At 43.3% G+C, this 21631-nt stretch overlaps 1 protein-coding gene across 2 annotated transcripts in view; it reads right to left on the bottom strand.

Moving 5' to 3' along the window:
* Nucleotides 1-21631, bottom strand: part of Aatf (apoptosis antagonizing transcription factor) — an 88693-nt gene that overhangs the window by 5434 nt on the left and 61628 nt on the right. For both annotated transcript variants that reach the window (XM_021178130.3, XM_021178129.3), the window contains exons 10-12: nucleotides 20314-20381; nucleotides 17150-17230; nucleotides 14107-14178 (exon numbers count right to left, since the gene is read on the bottom strand). In XM_021178130.3, coding sequence (XP_021033789.1) covers nucleotides 14107-14178; nucleotides 17150-17230; nucleotides 20314-20381 — 221 coding nt within the window. The remainder of the gene's footprint in view (nucleotides 1-14106; nucleotides 14179-17149; nucleotides 17231-20313; nucleotides 20382-21631) is intronic.

The following is a 21631-nucleotide window of genomic DNA, read 5'->3' as shown; positions in this document are numbered from 1 at the left end:
TCTGCAGGTACCTGCACTCACATGGGCAGATTCACATTTTTTTTATTTTATACACATTTTAAAATCCTAAAAAACAAAAACAAATAAACAGCAACAACAACAACAAAGACACCAGGGACTATCAGAGAAGTCCGATGAGAAAGGCGACCACGTTCAGACGCCTGTCCAGACAACTATTACGCCTAAGAGAGGCCCACAGGGACTGAACGCTGCCGTTCTATGACTAACCCTCTGGCCAGGACAGAAGGAAAGTGAATGGCAGTGCCCCAGGGCAGGCTAACAGTTCCACAGTTCTCTCCACGGCCTCTGCAAAGCTTCCTGGCAGTATGCTGAACCCAAGGCCTATAATTTGCCTCTCCAGGTAAGGCCTTCAGACCTTCTGTGCCAATCCCAGCATCCCAGCACCGTGTCGATTACAGCATTGCTGGTGTAGTCCAGATAGGTCAGTGGGAACAGAGGACTCCATCGGCACATTTGTGTGCATAAGCCAGGAACATATCAGGGCCCTCTATACCTCAGGTAAGCGCTGTAACACTGAATCACATCCTGGGCTAGCCTCCTACCTTCTGAACACAGACATCCCTTACCTTCAGAGTTCTGCTCTCTTTTACTCTATTAATAGGCTCTGGCATTCTAAATACGTACTGGAAGGTGCCAATGGCACTAAACGGAGGATCCCTTCCAGTGAGCCAGAAGGCAATGGATATGCACAATTGCTTCTTTTCTAGAGATACAAAAAAAAAAAAAAAAAATCAAGAGACATCAGCCCGCTGTCTTAAATATCCAAACAGAAAAGCAAGCACAGCAGTAGCAGTTGTAATGGTGCACAATCGCTGCAACCTGTTGTCAGAGCTAGCTCCCATTCTGGCCTGAGAAAATGGCAGCTTCTTCAGCAGCGAAACTACTGCATCCTCCATAAATGCTATTGCTAGAACACAAAACCGTGTCTCCTTCACAGAGGTATGAAGGACAAGTGGCCATCTTGACACCTCATGGTTGGCTCTCAATAACACAACTCACAGGGCAGAAAGCTTATATATAACTCCTGCACACAGCTAAGGAAGTCACTAGACTCCCCTTTTCTCCTACTAACAGAAGTGGCTCAAAGACCTCCTTTCTGATCTTCCCAGATTTCATACCAAGCCAAACCCAAACCAGAAATGAAGGCACACAGACACACACACCTACACACCATAAAACAAAGGGAATAGCAAAAAGAATGGGGCAGCCTCCCACAGACCAACTTCTATGTGTCTTTTTTTTTCCCTTAAAAAAATTCCTGAAAACTATTTCATGGGATCAAGCTAGCAAAGTACTAAGTGACCCAGAGAATCTCTCTAGTATCACTAATCATCAGGGTCTGGAAACAAAATGATCCCAGACAGCAAATTGCAGATGTGCCAATTCACCACAAGGTGGCAGTATATGACTCATTTCAAAGGGGACCAGGAGCCCATAAATTACCCAGGCTGTCTGCTCTCATCAGCATCCTCCCAGAGCTTGAAGGAGACTTGAGGAGGGCTATTTCAATGTGCTCCCTCAGTAAGGTCAGAACTGGGTCCTTCAAACCCCTGCAGATGCCTTTAGACCCACAGCTCTAAATTACAGTTGGTGATGTGGCCTCTGGCCTGTCACCTAAAGATCAGACAGACTCAAGATTTATAAATGTTTAAAGAAGCAGGTTCAGGCCCCAAACAAAAGACCTGAAAAGATGGGGCGAGGAGAGGAGGGAAGAGGGACAAGGTGGGAATTTGTTATGGCTTTCTCCTTATAAATTCACTCCACATTAACAAAGACAGAAAATACTCAAAACTTCTACTATTCCTCCTACTAGCCTTCATATCTTTTTAAGGAAAAATAATTTACCTTATTAGATTTGTTGGGGTGGGGGTGTCTTCAGACAAAAGGAGACTTGCTCCTTGCTGCTCCTGTGCGTTAATATTGCATATTCCTGGGATGATTTCTACTTTCACAGTTTGACTGTTTTATAACAGATTTGATGTGAGAGAAGACAAACGGCCTCACAAAGGAAAGACAACAAATCACCTCACTGCTTTTTTTTTTTTTATCAGGGTTTGCTCTTATTTTTATTTATTTTTATTCTGGAGCTAGGCACTGGGCATTCTGCCTTGCTGGGATGTTTAATATTAACATCAGGCCACCGTGATCCTGGCAATAGAGTTGGCCGCTGTTCTGTTTATGGTTTCATGACTGCTGGCTTCAGCAAGATGAAGCTCTTGTTCAAACAGCTGCCCCTTCCATGGCTCTTATGATGAGCCAGGGGTGCTTCACTGCTTGGACGTGACTCACTTCCTCAGTATCAGGGGAGATGAGTGAAGCTGGTACCCGGGCACACTGGCATTCACACCAAGGTGTTCACATTGGTGCTGGGGCTCACAGAACCTCAACTTCTAAGGGGTGGGAACATGTAGAAACTAGCCAGTAAGTTCCTGTCAGCCCAAGGGTCTGGGTCAGACACACTGTTCTTCCCTGTGGATGAGCCAGCATGCTGGGCTGCTGCCATGATGCCTGGGGCCCACTCGGCCAGGCTCCATGAATGAACGTTGTTGCCTGCCTTTTGGTTCCTCCTCCACTCTCCACTCTCAGCCTTCCTCTTGCATCTGGATAACTCACCTGCTTCCACTCTCGGTCTCTGCTGTGTGAAGTGTACTCACAGTCTCCAGAGCCACTACCCTGGAGAGAAGCGACTGCATTCCTTCTTGCCATGCAAAGCTGTTCTGTCAACTGATGCCATCTTTCTGTTTACAGTGGCAAAACTTCCACCACTCATACCCTACTCTGGACTGTTTGGTGGCAGAAACTGTAACTGAATTCCAGGGATCAATGACATCTTTTACAATAATAAAATAAGACTAACTTGAGATAGGACCACCTGTACAGTCCAAACTGTCCTGGAACTCATTATGTAGTTCAGACTGGCCTTTACTATAAATTCAATGGATTTATAGTGATTTTCCTGCCTCAGCCTCTAGAATACTACTGATATTATGGGCATAAACTGCTATGCCTGGATCTATGCCTATCTGTACAATAATACAGATACAAATTTGAAAAGATAAAAATTGCTGCCTTCATCTTTTTACGTTCTAACCGTATCCCTCAAAGAACTTCTCCATAAACCAGATTCTGAACAGAGTCTATGCTAGGAATACCTCCTGCCAGAACACATTCAAAGAACCCTCCACCTTACAGCATACAGTCTTCACTCCAGCTGAAGAGACTGGTCCTGCAGCTGGTTTTATGACTAGCTTTAGGGAGCTTACTGTAAATGTAGGATGAGGAATTTTCATGTCTTCTCTTGGAAGCCAGTGTGTCCTGCTGGCTTGCATAGCTGTATCTCCTCCTGCAGGATCGAGCTGCGGGAGAGGCGAACGGCTGCCATGTGCGTGTATGAGAAAATGTGTATTGATTTCTCCTTTCTTATGAAAGAGCACAAAGCATTGAAGAACAATTGCTCGTCTCTGCAGCATTTCACACTCCACACAATGGCCCAGCCCCCACTGCCCTAAGAAGCAGAAAGGAGAACTGCCCAGGACAACACCACGGCCCCATCTAGACCCTACCTAGCCAGCCTCTGTTCAACCCATTTCTCTCCCTGGATGGCGTTCCTCATCTATACTGGAGAAGAAAGAACCTTCAGCCTTATTTACCTTTAAAGTGGAGGTGCCTAGAGGGTAAAATGAGTTAACGTTTATAAAGTGCTCTGCTTCCCAGAGGGAAGCCATGGATAGGACACAAGGTGCAGCTGTGGCTCATTCAGGGCCTCACCCCAGGAGTGCTTAGTGACACCTTCCTGGACATAGACACCCCTTCTCTTATGTTTCCTTTTCATGACAACATAAAAATAACAGGACCTGTCCAGGTTTATTATGCCTTCAGTGATATACAAACAAATGCATTCTACAGTTTATTTTTTCGTGAGACAATTCTAAAAGCAGGCATAGCTTTTACTATTCATCAGAGCCTGTTTCCACAATGACCAGCAGTTTGTAGGAGGCCAGCAGAAACCCAACCTGGTATAAAAACCACAGCCAATATGGTCAAGAGAAAAACCAACAGAAGAACACAAAATTCAAGAAGCAGTAGAAAAATTAGTGGTTTTGGGTCTTTCCCCTAGGTTCATCCAAGTAAAAATGACTCAAACACCCCCTAAACCAAGGCTGGGTACCAGAGATCCCTAGTATTGTATCCACTGTATGGTCTAGGCCTTGGCACCAGCACCAGGCAAAATAACCACAGGGCAGGTTTGGGAAATTCGGTGATTCATACCAAAATGTTAACCGTCAGTAGCACAGCTTTCCTATATAGAAAATGTCCCTTTACAGAAAAGATTTACTCTGGGCAAACTAATGCTTTCTCTTTGGTTGAGATACTGCATTATTCCACAGACTCTCCAGCAGCAGCAGCGGTTAGCAGCTACACTCAGACACTCTAGTTCACAACTTTTAACTTGAGCAAGTTATTTACTCCATGACTTAGAATTTTAATCATAAACTGTAGATAACGTCAACCATTCCACTGCCTTCTGATGAAGGCCTATGCCGGTCTGACACGGAGCTCAGTGAGTAGAAGGACACCGTCCCTCAGTGCCATCCACTGTTGATCACAACAGGGTGGAGATGATCATGTCCCTCAGTGCCATTTCCCTGCTAATCAGAACCAGGTGGAAAAAACAGAGCAAATAAGGGCATCATGGAGAAACAAAAATGATCTATACATTTTAGCAATCTGATGTCAGTTGGGGATCACCATGGGAAACATTAATAATATATGTGAATGGTCAATCAAGAGAAAGGTTGAAAGCTTAGCTACACACTTGCAAGCCACTTTAGCTGTGATTAAAGCAGTATCTGTAAGAGGCTACATTTAGAATATCATAATACTTTTAAAACAAATCCTTAAGAAAAGATCTAGAACCACTTTAATAAACATGCAAGGCCCTTTGGGGAGAAGAGAGAATTTTAAATTATGAGGAAATACCGAGAACCTGGCTGCAGAAATGAAAACAGCAGCCACAAAGCCAGACTTTGAAAGAAGATGCATTTCTATCACCCCCTCCTACTTGGAACCAAACTTCAATTTGACAGTTCAAATTCTCGAGTGTGAGAGGCCAACAGCCCCAAATAGGAAAAACAAAGACACAACAGTAATGTTTTATTTTCAACCCAGGTTTGAGTCTGGACCAAGTCTTAGGCTTGAACTTGAGAGTGTTCCACTATCCCCTCTGCTGTTACTTAAGGAAAACCTGGATCTCTGTCTGTGCTGGGCGACATCTTTAACGATGATCTGTGGGGTCCTTTCCTCTCAGCTCTGCCAGGGGAGGTCAGGCACGTGGCACCACTCTCCTGAGAATCAACAAGTGAGTTATAAACTATGTCAATCCGAGCTAATGCAAAGCTGTAATCCTCTTTAACAGAGATCAAATCACTGCCGTGAGTTATGTTTGCTCTGCAATCTGATAAGGAAGAGAAGGAGCGGCTAATAAAAGAGTAATGGGAGCCCTTAATGACGCTGGTAAAGGCAGCACCAGTTAGAGCGGGGCTCGTGTTCTGCTGATTAGATCAGTGTTGCATATCTGCCTGGACTTGTTTCACCTGTCAGAATACCCTGTGTCTTCTTAGGAGATAAGAAGCCTCAGAGAAAACATCTGTATTTTAACCATTCGAGCCTAAAGTTCTTACCCAACAGAAAATCCTGTAAGGACGGTGTTTCCTGAGGTCACAGCAGATGAGCTCTCAATGCTGTGCAAGCTACAGCACAATCTCTCATCAAGACCAGTGCCCAGTTCCAGTGAATAAAGCAGCACCGTAGGCAGGAGAGCTTTAAGACAGCATGTGGGGTGGGGATGGGGCAGGGGGTGGCTATGGGCTTCGATTAGGAGAGAGGGGAACATGCCTGCACACAGAATGTAGGTTGCACACCATACACAAAGACGGCAAGCAGAAGACAAATTGCCTGTAGGAATTCTATTATACCAAGGCACCTCAGCAGCAACATGGCTGCGATGTTGACAAAGCACTTTACAAGACGGGCTTACATTTGCACATTTCTTAAACTCCAGATGTAAGACAATAATACGTTCAGTACACAACACTCATCATCGAAGGGTCCCTACCTTCTGTTTCATGCCAGCAGCTTTATACATGTAGAAAAGATGAGGTTTTATTCTGCAGGAGAGGTTGAGGCTGCTGTTCCTACTAAGAATTTCTTGGGATTTTTTTGTTTGTTTGTTTTTGTAAAGGAACCAAATAATTCTAAATGCTAATGTTGCCATCATGTTTGTAATAAAAGTAAGTTACACAGAAAACTGCAAAAACCTGCACTTATAGTGTCAGTGCCAGAGTCAACCTGGAAGGAGAATCCTCCTAGAACTGGCAGCAAACACAGTCATGTCACTTTTCTCAGGCCTGTACCAGCTGACTGTCATTGACTGTTGAGACCCCCTGTCCTTGCCAAGAGCAGAGTTAGTGAAGTTTCGCCATGGGCGCCTTCTCAGCATGTCTCAGGGGCTTGCAATGTTCCTCCTGAAGGCACCACACCTTGCAAGACTTCACAACTCTAAAGTCTGCCTCCAAAGGCCTAGGCAGCAAAAGGCCGCGGAAGGTTATGGAAGTTTGCTGACGACAGTAAACTCTCTGTGGTCAGTACTCACATCAGGTGAGGGAAACTCTGTACTCAAAGTCCATGACCAGCTTAGAAAGACCTCTGCCTATAAGTCAGAGGGGAAGCCAGGACTGACACAGAGTGGCAGCCCATGCCTGCTTTCCTCATCCCATCCCCCCCCCACCCCCTTGCTGGCTGTCTCCAGTGTTGCTCCGGCAGAGTGTGGTGAAGTGGTACTTGCTTTCAGGTTCATGTAAGCCTTGTGCAAAGGCACACAGATTCTTTCAATTCAAGAAAATATGCCAGACACCCATGTCTCCCTCAGAGTTGGAGACACACCTCCTGGACGAAGGACATGCCAGGGTCACCCAAAACTTTCACTAACAAAAGTGTCCCAAAAGCACTTAAACCAGGACCCAAGTGAAACTCTCCCACAGGAGAACTCAGCTGGGCTACTTTGCATTTAAAAAGGGTTTTTAAATAGATCACTTCAAGACAAAAATTCCTAGTGTGAGAAAAGAATTTATATCAGCAAAAATTAACTAACTAAAGAGCACTCCGCAGGGACAAGGTGGGGCTGCGGTAAAGCACAGTTTACCCACACAGTAGTGTGCTTAACATTGTGTTTGAAGGAGCTCTGCTCTTTCTCTAATGAGTACATTCCCGTTCCAGTCCACTCCAACCAATCCAAATCTACTGACCTCAGAGGACAGGGACAAGGGAGAGTCAGGGATGGGCACTCAGAGCCCCACCCGGCAGAATCTAATGTAGGCCTATTGGCAAACAGTAAGCTGGAGCCGGGGACACCTGCAGAGAGATGAAGGCACCACAGACCTGATCAGCTCACCACTGTTGGGGAGCCACCTGTGGGAACAAAACAGCAAGAGCACAGGGAGTTCCTGACAGCACAGTTAGGGAGGAGAGCCTGAAAGAAGCAGCTGGGTCCACAAAGTCAGCGTAGGGCAGGAACCCCAGGGAGAGACCACCTTTCACCTTACAACCTGCAACAGAGGGATGGATAGCAGACCCTTCCCTATACTGCCATAGTTCACATGCATGACTTCAAAAATGAAGATGTTGTTGATACAAAGCAATAAGTTACTGTAGAAAGTTCAAGTACTACAGACACAATACAGTAAAAGAATCTTTTACTTCCTCCACTCCCCAGCAGTAAATCACAGGCTGCTTCTTAGCTCCTAATGAGGGGCAGATGAGTTCTCTCATGGAATAGGCTAGCCCAGAGGCAGGCAAGAAAACTACAGTGCTCGGCTTCCGTCCCTTACCCACAGGCGGCCACTGAGCCGACACTCTCATACAGTGACACACTGTGGTACAGACACACAAGGATACCATATGCCTGTTTAATGTTCGTAACTTAAATTTTAATGCATTCATTTCATTTTATGTGTGTTTTGCCTGCGTGTATATATGTACATTATATGAAAGTTCACACTGCATGCCTGGTATCTATGGAGTTCAGAGAGGACACTGAATTTCCTGTAAATAGTTACAAATGGTTGTGACCAGAATGTAGGTGGTGGGAGCGGAACCTGAGTCCTGTACAAGAGCAACAAGTATTCTTAACTGCTAAGCCATCTCTCCAGCCCCTTACTTTCTATTTTAGACTATAATGAGTGCTACAGGCAAGATTTCTCTCATCAGTTAACAGATTATCCTGGAGATCTTTGCATGGCAGTACAACTATTTTGGTCTTTTTTCCCCCTACTTTATACACGTTAGGTAGCACCAACATGAAAATCTGAAACCTGTACCTTGCTCTGTTGTCCCAGTGCTGGGAACTGAACCTTCAAGAATGCCAGGTACGGCATACACCACTACAACAGAACCCAGCTCCTGAAAGCTGAAACTTCTGAGTACCAACATGCTGATCAAATAGCCACGTGGCACCTTTCTGATTTCAGATTTTTTTCATTCTGGAAGCAACTGACAAAGTCTATGCAACCATTGCCAAGCCTGAAAAAGCTCCTGAATCTTCTGGTTCTGAACATTTTGATTAACGGAGACTCAACTTGTTTATGTTATTAACCGAGAAATGGCACTACAGTGTGGGGTGTTTAGTAGGCTCTTTTCCACTGATGTTTGTTACACAACTCTGCTTCTTTCTCAACAGTTGCTCATAATTTCATCAAAACAATTTTATCTAACCAGTCCCCTATGTATAGTTATTTGTATTATTTGTTTTTCAAAATTATAAACAGTATTAGAATAAAGATCCTAGAACAAAAGCTCCTTTACACACACATGCACATGCGCGCGCGCGCGCGCGCGCGCGCGCGCACACACACACACACACACACACACACACACAAACATTAACCAGTAAGTGTCCAAAAGGATTTGCTAGCCACACATTCAAAACAGTACATGAAAGTTCACCCCTCACACCCTCACCACAGGTTGAAATGTCTACTGTCTAGGTTTCAAGCCCTCATGATGACTGGGCCATGAGGAAGCTGTCGCTCCTTTACTAAGAGCACAGCACCACCAGACTGACTTGGCCTGGTTTGTCATTTGCTAATGGACCTGGTTTCTGAGGTCTTTCTCAGGGGAATGTATGTGCTCAAGTTTATTAATAATTCTCTGGTTCCTCTATCATGCTTATAAAGTCTTTCTCAAACTCAAAATCAGAAACAAAACAAAAAACTGTTTAAACCTCTGTACTCTGTACTCATACATGGCAGAAATGACTTATCTGTAAGTTAGCAAAAACTGAGCTGTTCACGTGTTCAGTGCAAGGAGTCAGTGACATCAAAACATCCGTGAACAGTCCCCATCGTGGCATAAGAAATGACACAAAGCTGAATGCCACCGGATGAAGGCCACACACAGTGGCCCTTCAGTACACATGGCAGACTGGCTCTAGGCCCCCTGCCCCTTCCCCTAAGATATCAGACTCCATCACTGCAATGACACTGTCTCCCTACCCATCCATGAGGAATGCAGCAATGCCAACATCCGCAGAGGCTACAGTCCTGTGTATAAAACAGTATAGCATTTGTATGAACTTCTGTCAACCTCTAGATTAGCATCTGTATTCACTACTGAATTCAGTGTGAGCTATGTAATCACCACTTACCACAATGTTTGGAGACAATACCTTGGAAAAGCACATTAAATACATACATAACTGTCCTCTCTCCTCTTCCTCCCATCCCTTTTTAGTGGTTCTGGGACCATACCCACAGCCTCAGGCATGTTGGGCAAGTGTAGTACATCTGAGCTACATCTCCAAATCCAATTTTTCTTTCCTTAAACATTTTCTTATATGAGTACACATGAGTGTATGAGTGAGCACAAAACTCATGTCTGTGAGTGCAGGCACACGTATGCCACAGCACCCATGTGAAGGTGAGAGGACAACCTTGGGTGTCAGCCAGTGCCTTCTACCTTGCTTTATTTTAATTTTTATACTTATTTATTGTATGTATGTGTGGGTATATTTAGGGCAGGGGTCAAAGGACAACTTTTGGGACTCAATTCTCTCCTACCATGTGGGCTCCTAGGGATCAAACTCAGATCATCAATCTTGGGAGCCAGAACCTTCACGCACTAAGCCATCCTGCTAGCCCTGTTCACTGCAGTGTACTTTAGGCTAGCTGGCCCATTGAGCTTACAGGGATTCTCTGCCTTCACCTAACATCTCAAGGTAAGTGAACTTGATTACAGATGCACATCACTGCACCAGGCTTTCCCTGGGTTCTAGGGATTCCAACTGAGGCCCTCACGCCTCTGTACAATCTCCCCAGTACTCTCTTCCTGTGTTTTTTTTTGTTGTTGTTGTTTTGGTTTTTTTTGTTAAAAGATTTATTTATTATATGTAAGTACACTGTAGCTGTCTTCAGACACTCCAGAAGAGGGCGCCAGATCTCGTCACAGATGGTTGTGAGCCACCATGTGGTTGCTGGGATTTGAACTCTGGACCTTTGGAAGAGCAGTCGGGTGCTCTTACCCACTGAGCCATCTCACCAGCCCCCCTAAGCGTTTTTTATGGAAGGCTGGCTGAATCTCTGTACAGAAGACTGGTGGTGCTGCATCACTTACACGTCACTCTTCCCACTGAGGGAAACAAAACAAGAATACACACCTGCAACCCAGCACTCAGGAGGCTGATGGAGGCAGGTTATGAGTTCAAGGCCAGCTTGGGAAACACAGCAAGACACTGTCTTAAAAGAGCAAAACAAAACTCACAAAACCGACCATGCTACTACCCTTTCCTTTTTACTTAAGATAAAGCAGCAATACCTTCCAGCCCTGGAAGTTTTGATGCTAGAAGCAGAAAGAGCTGACACCCAGTTACAGTACTCATAGTTCATCTGGCCCATTCAGAGGATAAAGCCTGAGCAGAAAGACCGATGAACCCCCACTTTAGGAGACACAATGTGAATGAGTGTCCTGGAAAAACACATTCTCAGTTTCAGGGATGGCGGCGCACACTGTGATCCCAGCAGAAGAAGACACATCTAAGTTCCAGGCCAGCCGAGTCTACACAGCGAGTTCCAGAACAGCCTTTTCAGGACAGACTGGGCTACATACAGAGGCTGTCTCCAAAATAGCAAAACAACAAGAAAACATAAACACTCAGTTCTTAAGCTACAAGACCATTGTCAAGTTCCTTATCTGAAGCTAATCCACTAGGAAAGGATGTTGGTAACCATTATCTAACAACAAAACATCTTTATCCCCCTATAAATACACTCTGCTGCCTAAACCATACAGTCCTAACCTCTTCTCCTTGCTGCTCGATCAGACCTAGCGATACAACACATACCCAGCCAAGGAAAAACTAGAAAAAGGCTGCTGTAAGGCATTCTGGGGAAGCTTTTACTCAAAACAAGAGCCCACAGATATGGCTGGCACTACTCTTTCCTCTTCTTCCTGTCTCAAGCAGGGGTGGTTTGGTGACTAAAGCCGGCAGCCACCTTGGATACACAAGGGTTAGGGAGAGACCAAGAGATCAGCCCTAGCATTCCTGGCTCTGGAGGAACTCAGGCCGATTTGCTCTGCAATCAGCAACTATGCTTCTTAGGCAGCCAGGACCAAATGATTCTAACCACTGCATTCATTCTCAAATACTTTTTTTTTTTGGGGGGGGGGTTCATTTGAGATAAGTGTCTTATTAAATGGGACAGACTGGTCTTGAATTCTTGATCTTCCTGTCTCAGCTTCTGAAGTGCTAGAATTATGGGTGAATGTTACCATGTCTGGCTTTTCAAATAATTTGTAACTGTAGTATGTAATATACTATCCAAAAGGATAAATATAGATAAGTTCAGAGAAACAACCTCTGGGGTACTATTTAATATAAGGAAAATCTATGGCTAGAGATTTAGCTCAGGTGGTATGGCACTTGCCCAGCATGCATGAAACCCTGGATTAAATTCCCTGCACTGAATGAAAAATGCACATCGGTGCACACCTGTAATCGCAGCACTCAGGAAGTGAGGATAGGAAATTCAAGTGAATGTAGGATTATGGACAAGCTGCTCTGTACTCAAACAAACCAAATGGCAAACAGCCAACAGTGTGTGGCCTAAATCTGCTATTTTCAGGCCTAGAGACAATGAGATCGGATGAGGTTTAGAAACAAGTAGAAAGGCTACACGTGACTTGAGAGACACCTGGCAAAGCCAACACCAGCCTACAGTCAACCACTAAGAAGACTACCACAACATTATTTATGATAAAATAATGTATCTACTAGTCAGTGAATGACTAAATTTAATGACATAAAAATGTTCACAGTATAAAAAATATAGTAGAACATAATTTTAATTCTATAAAAAAGAAAAACAAGAACAAGCTGAAACAAATATACAAACAAACCCCAAACCAACAAACCCTGAATGGAAACATTTTGAGTGTACATGTGTGCCTACATGCTCCCTGTGCTACATGTACACACTATGAGTCCCTTCATATAAGAATAGCCAGAAATAATAAACACTATTTTACACCCAAATTTGAATACCACTAATAGGAGGGCTTCTTCAAGAAGGAGCAATTTCAGAACAAACACAAGGAAAGTAGAAGATAAGCTTTGAAAGACCAGCCTGTTCCAGACCAACCAGGAGTATGTAGTGAGACCCTAAAGTGAACCATCAAAGAGCATGTGCAAAGAATGAGGGTATAAAGAATGTTGGGGTCACACTAAAATGATACAACCAGGCCTGAAGGGACTTCCATCAATCTGTACAATTTTAATATCAAAATAAGTGGCTCATAGAGTAAGATGGAAAAGCAGGAATTCATGTTGCTATAAACAAATCACTCATGGAAAATAAATACAAGGAAGGGGGATCTCTTTATTAGAGTAAAATGAAAATGAATAAATGGAGAAGAAACACTCTTCCTCCACCTTCTTCAGCAGAAACTCACTATGCAGCCCTGGACACTCTGGAACTTGCTATGGAGTCCAGGCTGGCCTTAAACTCAGAGATCCACTTGCCTCTGCTTTCCAACGCTGGGAGTAAAGACTGTGTCACAGATACACAGCAGAAGTTGTTGTTGTTGTTGTTGTTGTTAGTAGTAGTAGTAGTAGTATTTTGGTTTTGTGAGACATGATTTCTCTGTGTATCCTTGGCTATCTTGAAACTCACTTTGTAGACCAGGCTGGCCTTAAATTCAAAGATCTGCCTGCCTCTGCCTCTAGAGTGCTGGGATTAAAGGTGTGCGACATGCCCAGCAAATTATTCTTTCAAAAACAAAACAAAGACACCTGTGTGTGATGGCAAATACCTCCTCCAGTCTCCTCACTTGGGAGAATAAGGCAGGACGACTGTCCTGAGTTTCAAGCCATCTGGACTACCCAAAGATTTTCAGTTCATCTAAGCTAAGAGTCTCAAGAAAGCAAAACAAATTAAAAACTGGAAAAATAAAGCAAGGCATTATGGGACGTCTCTTTAACCTTAGCTCTTGGGAGACAGAGGCAGGCAGAACTCTATGAGTTCTAGGCTAGCCTGGGCCACACAGTGAGGCCCTGCCCCAAGATAAATAGATAAACAAACAAATAAAATGTTATCTCTGAATAACAAGCATCCACACGTCCCCTTCATAGATCCGGTTATTTCAGCTTTATGAACACATACTCCTTTTATTTAAAACAAAAATATCTGTAATCCCCAACAGCAGCTTCAACAAAAATAACACAAGCATCAGGTCCCCACACTGCGTGCTGAGAGAGAGCACTGCACACAGCACACCCAGCACGCCCAGCACACCCAGCACACACAGCACACACAGCACACACAGCACGCTGCCTCTGCCATGAGAGGAGCAGATGACCCAGGCAGGGGGACTAATGCTGACAAAGACAAACCACCAGAGATGGTACTGAGATTGATGGAATTTCTGATTGGACTTCATAGTAACCATGGCAGTAAACAAACGTGACAGACCTTGCTGTGATGCCAGCGACTGGCTCTCCTCCGAGGCTACCCGAGACATACAAGCATTGCCACTCACCTGGCATCATCACTCATTGCGGTGTGGTCAATAGGTGCCATGAAACTCAGGAGCTTGCTAAGGACATGGAACCTAAATAAAGCCAGAAGACAAACAGCAACATCAGTAACCATTAACTCAGCAAAAGAAACACGTGACCAGCTAAACCCCATGACTGATCCATGAACTTTGGTTCCACAGTGGAGTGTGGGAAAGTTCACAGGCACTTGTAACTCTCTTTTCTCTTTTCCTCTTAATGCAACAGGAAACAGTCTGGTACTAGAGCAGTGAAAACAGCAGGGCTGTGCTGGCACACGGCTCTGGCAGCGACCTCTAAGTCTAAGGCCAGCCTGATCTAAAGAGTGAGTTTCAAGACAACCTGGAAAGAGAAACCCTGTCTCAAACACACACACACACACACACACACAACCACACAACTAGTGAAAACGACAGTTTAACATAAATCCATTTAGCTCACACAGAGAAAAGGGCAGATTCAGGTGAGCCATTCCAGACAAGCCAATGAGGACCGAGCTACCGTAGCCTCCTCCTTTGTGTGGATTTTAGTCATCTATGCCATGACTATGACGTCACTTACACACACAGGAACCGGCAGCACCAACACCTTCACTCTCTGGCACTTGTCCCCGAGCCAGGAGACTCCTATAAAATCCATCACCTCCACAGGAACTCTGCTGGGTCCTTCAAATGAGGTGCCACCTTTAGCTGAGGGAGCACAGCTAAGTTCTGAACAACTCCAAGGCCAATATTTAGTTTGAAATGCCATGAAATTTAAGCTACCTCACCTATACTATCTGTCAAAACATAAAGGCATTTTTGTGTACAGTCATTTGAAATGCATAGCTCTTGGCTCTAACAATTTAAAAATTCAAAGTAATAAAATAATGTAGAAATTTTCCATTCTCCTTCCTCTCCCTTTTTATTCTCTCACTGTGTAGTCCCAGGTGGCCTCGAGCTTTGGATCAAGCTTTAGCTTCCTAAGTGCTGAGCTCACTGGTTATACCATCACTGCTGGCCTCTCTCAATTCTTTGGAAGAATATACATTTATTTCCAAGAGAAATTACATTAGATAGAATAACAGAATGCTTACTGTTTACCAGATATCTCTACACAGTATTTGAACCCATGCCTCCCAGTGGTTCCTTCTGGAGAAACCCTAGTAAGCTATAGTTTTATACATAGCCCCATTGTGCAACCTGAGCCTAACAGTAATGAATGAAGCAGCCACTTATATATACTGTTAGTAACATCCCTTAAATACCTGTGGAGAAGAAGTAATGACAGGTACAGAAAAAGGAGTGGAACTGGGCAAAGAAACAAACACTAGGGTAGTCAACCGACAGGACAGTAACAGCAATGGCAACCAATGCTGTAGCACGTCTGAGAGCTCCACAGACCATCTTCACTGACTCTTACCACAAACTGCTTCTGGGCATTATCACCCCCCGTTTACAAATGAAGAAACCAGCATCAAGAGTTTAAGTTCGGGGCTGGAGAGATGGCACAGCGGTTAAGAGCACTGACTGTTCTTCTGAAGGGCCTGAGTTCGGGTCCCAGCAACCACATGGTGGCTCACAACCATCCGAAGTGAGATCTGATGCCCTCTTCTGGTGCATCTGAAGACAGCTACAGTGTACTTACATATGATAATAAATAAATCTTTAAAAATAAAAAAATAGTTCAAGTTCTCTCCTAAAGTAAGCATCAGTCAGTCACTGTCAAAGCTGGAATCCAAACTCAGGCAGTGTGGCTTGAGTCACCCTCATAATTTCAACAGTAACAATGTCCAGAGAAGCACCAGAGCTACATCAACAAAAAAGTGGAAAACATTCTAACAGTTTAGGCTGCAAGGTAAGGAAAGTAGCAGCTCCTGTGCATTTCTGCAAAGCTGAGCCAGCACTTCCCGGTAAGGTTTGATAAATCCCAAACAAGGTACAGTGACTATGAAATCTGCTTGTGTGAAGTTGGCTCTCCCTTGTCTCAACAGGGTTTTGCTAGTTCCCCAGGCTAGCTTCCAACTTACACTGCTCCTGACTGTACCTCCTAGTGCTAAAGCTACAGACATTTTACAAGTGAGACAGATCCATATTTGTCTAAAGAAAATGCAATAAAAGAGAGGATCTTTAACTCTTTAATGGTATAGGACACACACACACGCACTATTTATATATAGTTATACATCTAATTCAACAAGGTAAAGATGTTTTTTGCTGAACTATCAGCAGACTCTTTGACACTGAGGCTTTATCAGATAGCACTGTCCTACTCTGGCCCCAGGACGTAAATCTAAAAGTCTAGCAATGTCAGTTCCTACTCTCTTGCTCTGTCTTATGTATGTTTCTTTTTTAAAAATATTTTTTATTGTTTACTTATGCATGCATGTGTAAGTCTATATGAGTATGTCTGGCTCCAGGGGATGTAGAGTTACAGGCAGTTGTGAGCTGCCTGATATGGGTGCTGGGAATCAAACTCATGTCCTATGCAAGAACAGCACCTGCATCTTCTCCAGACTCATTATTAGTTCATATTGGAGCGTTTTCATAGCATCAAAAATGCTTCTATTTTCCCACAAAAATTATATTCCTCATCATCTTAGTATACTATTAGTATTTTTAAAGTCCTCCACTTTTGTCTTTTTAAAGCTAAAATAATCATTCTGATTTTGTTTTCTAGTTATTTCTTTTAGGGAAACACTTGCAGTATTTTATACATTCACTGACAACAATAGAATAAAAATTCAGTAAATTGTATTTTCCCTTGTAGAGTAATAAAACAGGATCAGAAAAATATTTGCACATCATTTATTGGGTTACTTTTATCATCCATAAAAACAGAATCATGAGCAATGGGTGTGGCAATGGGCGTGGCAGCACATACAAGAATACTGTCAACTCCTGAGAGGCTCAGGCAGGTTTTTCTAGTTCAAGGTCAGCCTGTCTCTAAAACCAAAATCAAAACTAAATTCATCAGAAGAAAGATGGAACTAACAAAATGAAAGAGAAGCAACATGGCCTCTTGTTCATTTGCTTAGCACAAACTTACCGAAGTTTCCTTCCTTTGCTGGCTTTTCTATCTACCTTCTTGCGGATTTTGCTTCGTAGTTTCTGGATTGCAAGCCACTGCCTGGGAAAATCACAAACCATGTTATGCATCACCACCCACAGAAACAGTTATGAATATTGACAAATTGGAATTTTTCTCGCTAACAACCCTGCAGAAAGAAATCACCAACCTAAATCAAATTCCTCAAATAGTCTTGGGCCAAAGTGACTAATCAATTGGAGAGGATTTGTGCAATGGTAAAAAACAAAGGGCAGCCGGGAAATTCTACAGCAAATCTGGTTAACAATGTTCCTCCGCACGGAGTTGGCGTGACAAGCACTCAGCCTGCCAGTCTGTAGGAAAGCCCACTGAGTGTAAGCTGTTGGTTCCGTTCCGGCTTATACACATGGTCTCTTACTACTGTAAGTGCTGGTTGGTCTGAAAGCATCAACTGAGTCTCATTTATATTCTCATCACCCCTCTGTCTTGGCTTTTGACACAGAGTCTCTCTATGTAGCCCTGGCCGTCCTTGAACTCTCTAACTCTCAAGTGCTAAGGTTAAAGACATGCTCCACCATGCCTGGCTCAATTTTCTAAACTCAGTGCTTTTGCTTCTTCTAGCTAAAAAACTTACACTTATTTATTTATCTCATTCGTACATGCCCACACATATTACAGCACATGTACTAAGGTCAAAGGACAACTCGTGGGGGTCCTTCCACTATGTGGATTCTAGGAACCAAACCCAGGTCATCTGCAAGAACAGCAATTCAGATCAGACTTGGTGGCAGTGGCTTTACCTACTGAGTCATTTTACCAGTTCTCCTTTCTAAATGCTTTTAAAGAGTTATTTTATGTGTGTTAGTGTTTCACTGGCGTGTATTTAATGTAAACTAACTGTGTGCTCTGTGCCCGTGGAGGTCGGAGAGGGCGTCAGATCCCCAGGAAGTGCAGTTAGAGATGGATGTAAGCCACCGTGTGGGTGCTGGGAACCCAAGCTTCAAGTGCTCATAACGACTAAGTCATCTCACCCGCTCTTCCCTCTAACCTAACAATCATCCTCTAGGCTACAGTTGTCTTATTCTGTATAGAGAATAGTTGTCTTCTCTATACTGTAATAGTTATATTCTATCTGTAATATTTCCGTATGTGTTAATAAAAGATAAAGACTCTTCTTTCCCTCCCACGATATTATTTCTTTTATTTTACTTTTTTAGACAGCTCTCACTATAAAGCCTTGGCTGTCCTAGAATTCCCTGTGTAGCTAGGCTGGCCTCAAACTCACAAAGATCCACCTGCCTCTTCCTCCCAGGTGGAAAAAAATGTTCTTTCTCCCAAACACACTCAATCGTATTCTCTGCCTTTAATGTGTGTGAGTGTGTTTCAGCATCTTGTCAAGTCCAGGTGCTTACTACATCTAGGAAGCTCCTGAGAAGCCACCTCCAGATGCTCCAACCTCCTCGCACAGACACAGACTTGTTCCTACTTCTGATCTATCCACAGACAGTCCCATAGATCCTGGACAGCAAGGAAACAGCCAACTCTCCTAAGACTGGACCAACATCCCCATAACCATCCTCTGCGTTTCCTAGAGACACGTTGCCCCCAATGCCAGCAGGAATGTCAGATATCACAATGACACTATTCCTGCTTCACCACCATCTCTTTCTAGTTTTTTTCTTTTTAATTAAACCAAAATGGGGAATGTTAGCATTCTGTCTAAGCTCTGCCCCACATTTACCAGGCAACAGCCAGGTATGCCGACTCACTATAAAAGGGACTGCTAGGCCCCTCCTTGCTCTCTTGCTCCTCTCTTCTTTTTCTGCTTCCCTTCCTCCTTCTCCCGATTCCCTTCTCCCCTCTCTCCACGTGCTCATAGCCAGCCTCTACTCCTCTACTCCTTAACTTCTCTCTTCTCGCCGGACATGGTGGTGCACGCCTTTAGTCCCAGCACTCGGGAGGCAGAGGCAGGCGGATTTCTGAGTTCGAGGCCAGCAGGGTCTACAGAGAGAGTTCCAGGACAGCCAGGGCTATACAGAGAAACCCTGTCACAAAAAAACAAAACAAAACAAACAAACAAAAAAAACCCAAAAAACAAAAAGAAACCCAGGAAAACTTACACAATAAATAATATTTATTCTCAATTATTTATCAGTCTCCAAACACTCTAGATTGTCTTTTTTTCATAGATGGTTTAGTGGGTCAGGGTCTATATAATTCATATGTCTGCGGTCATCTTAAGAGTCCCCCAGGAACGTAATTTTTCATATGAGGGTTGAAAACAAACTAGAAGAGTCCCCTCAAATTGTCCCTGTGAACCAATGAAAGGGAACTGCAGCAGCAGCCCGTCGTCTTCCCCGACCTGCACAAGGAGAACCCAACATGGGGCGGGAGGAGTCTAGGGAAATCCAATTACTGTAATCTTAATATAATCTTAATTACCATAATCTATTTTATTGTAAAGTCAGATAAATGTACAATATAATCATCACTTAAATACAATTTGCTCTATCACATTAACTATATAGTGAACACTCCTACAACATTCCAAAGACATGGGAAATATCAACAGTGCCCTACCCTAAAATTCAACTCAAAATTACTTCATCAATGCTAAATTTTTCATTGCCTACTCAAAATACTGCTCTGCCCAGGATCTCATTCTAACGTTTACAGCTTTTGTTTCTTTCCTATGCTTTTTCAAATTATGGCTCATGGTTATTTAAATGCACACCAGTCATTAGGCAGCACTCTAAATGCCCTTACAGGATAAGCATACAAACAAGAGCCTTCCTTCACTACTTTGCATTCTACACCAACTTCTAGGTAGTGCTGTCATTTCCAGTTGAGCTGAAGCTTCTCTGAGAGGTGGAGGTCTACACTAGGGCAGATTAACAAAGCAGATTCATCTGAACCAGGAACCTGTTGTACACAGCACAACAAGGAACCTGCTCTGAGCGCTGAGAGCACAGGTGTAGGCAGAAGCCGTTACACACTGGTCAGCAGATTGCTATGGATATAAACATAACCCACACTAAGGGTAAAGATCATAAGACTGATAATTATAGGACCAGTCATTGTTTTGGAGGCAAAATTAAAGGGATTCCATGGGAGAAGCTACTGCACAAGCAGCTTGAATAAACAGAAAATAGTATCTAAGTTACCTTCCCATGGCCACCTGATCATTTGGATCCAAAGAGCTGGTCTTCCGCTCTATGAGTTCTCGAAGGAGCTAAGGAGAAAGGAAAGCAACTGAGTTATTCTCATCTCTCAGTGGCAACTGGCTTAAAAGGGCACAGAAAGAATTCTATACAACATAGTGATCACTTTTAAATAAGAATATCCATTAATCCTGTTGTATTTATGTAGTTTTCAAAGGTAGCTAACTATAATAGCTGTACTGACATCCATTTGGATGACTTATGTGCTAGAGTTTCTTTCAAATGCAGCAGAATGTGTAAAACTCTTTTCCCTGTTTTCTGACCAGTTTTCCTTGTCTGATCAACAATGGATACTCTTTAAAAGGTCAGGTGGGAAGGGCTGTGGACAGAAAGAGAAACATCAACTTTCAACCAATGGGATAATGGTGCAAAGTTAAATTCAGAACTATAGCCCAGCAATCAGAAGGTCTTCTCTGAGTAAAAGCCTTGACTGCCAATAATGAAGGGTGTAGACTTCATCCTCTTACCTTCTTCTACAACTGTACTTTGCCATGCCATGCTGGTATGATCATCTGGCTTAACTAGACATGACCAAACACATGCATAGCCAAAGTTCTGGGAACCAAAAGAAAGTCATTCATGTTTACTCCTTGTTATAAAGAAGTGGGTCTCCATCCTCTAGGGTTAATGCTATGGGACTCTAACATTATTCTCCCATTCTCCTCCTTTTTTTTTTTTTTTTAAAAAGATAGATAGATAGATTGATTGATTGATTTAATGTGAATACACTGTAGCTGTCTTCAGACACACCAGAAGAGGGCATCAGGTCTTATTACAGATGGTTATGAGCCACCATGTGGTTGCTGAGAATTGAACTCAGGACCTATGGAAGAGCAGTCAGCTCTCTTAACCATTGAGCCATCTCTCCAGCCCCCTCCCATTCTCCTCTTAATTCTGGCACTCCACCGAATCCAGTAAAAATCTCAATCTGTACTTTTTACACACTTAGGAATTTGCATAGGGTTTTAGAGTCCTCAGTATAAAGATGCTATGAAATTTAAACAGGAAAGGAGAAGAGAACTTTAACTTGCAATAATAAAATTAGGTGTAATCCTCCTATATAAGTTCTACATGCAGAGAAATGACAACAGAAATTAAGTTTCTAGACATCTCAGAGTAATCTAAAATAAACTAGTTCCTACTAACCATCCATCAGTAATAATACATGGTTGGCTTTAAAATTTGTTACTTCACAAAAACAAGCAACTATTTTGCAGGTAAGGCACAGTGGTTACAGAGAGACTTCACTAAATTAAATAGC

This window comes from Mus caroli, unplaced genomic scaffold (genome assembly GCF_978045245.1).
Source record: "Mus caroli unplaced genomic scaffold, Mus_caroli_1 scaffold_13, whole genome shotgun sequence".
Lineage (NCBI taxonomy): Eukaryota > Metazoa > Chordata > Mammalia > Rodentia > Muridae > Mus > Mus caroli.
The sequence above is the reverse complement of the archived record's forward strand: the minus strand, read 5'-3'. Positions and strand labels throughout refer to the sequence as shown.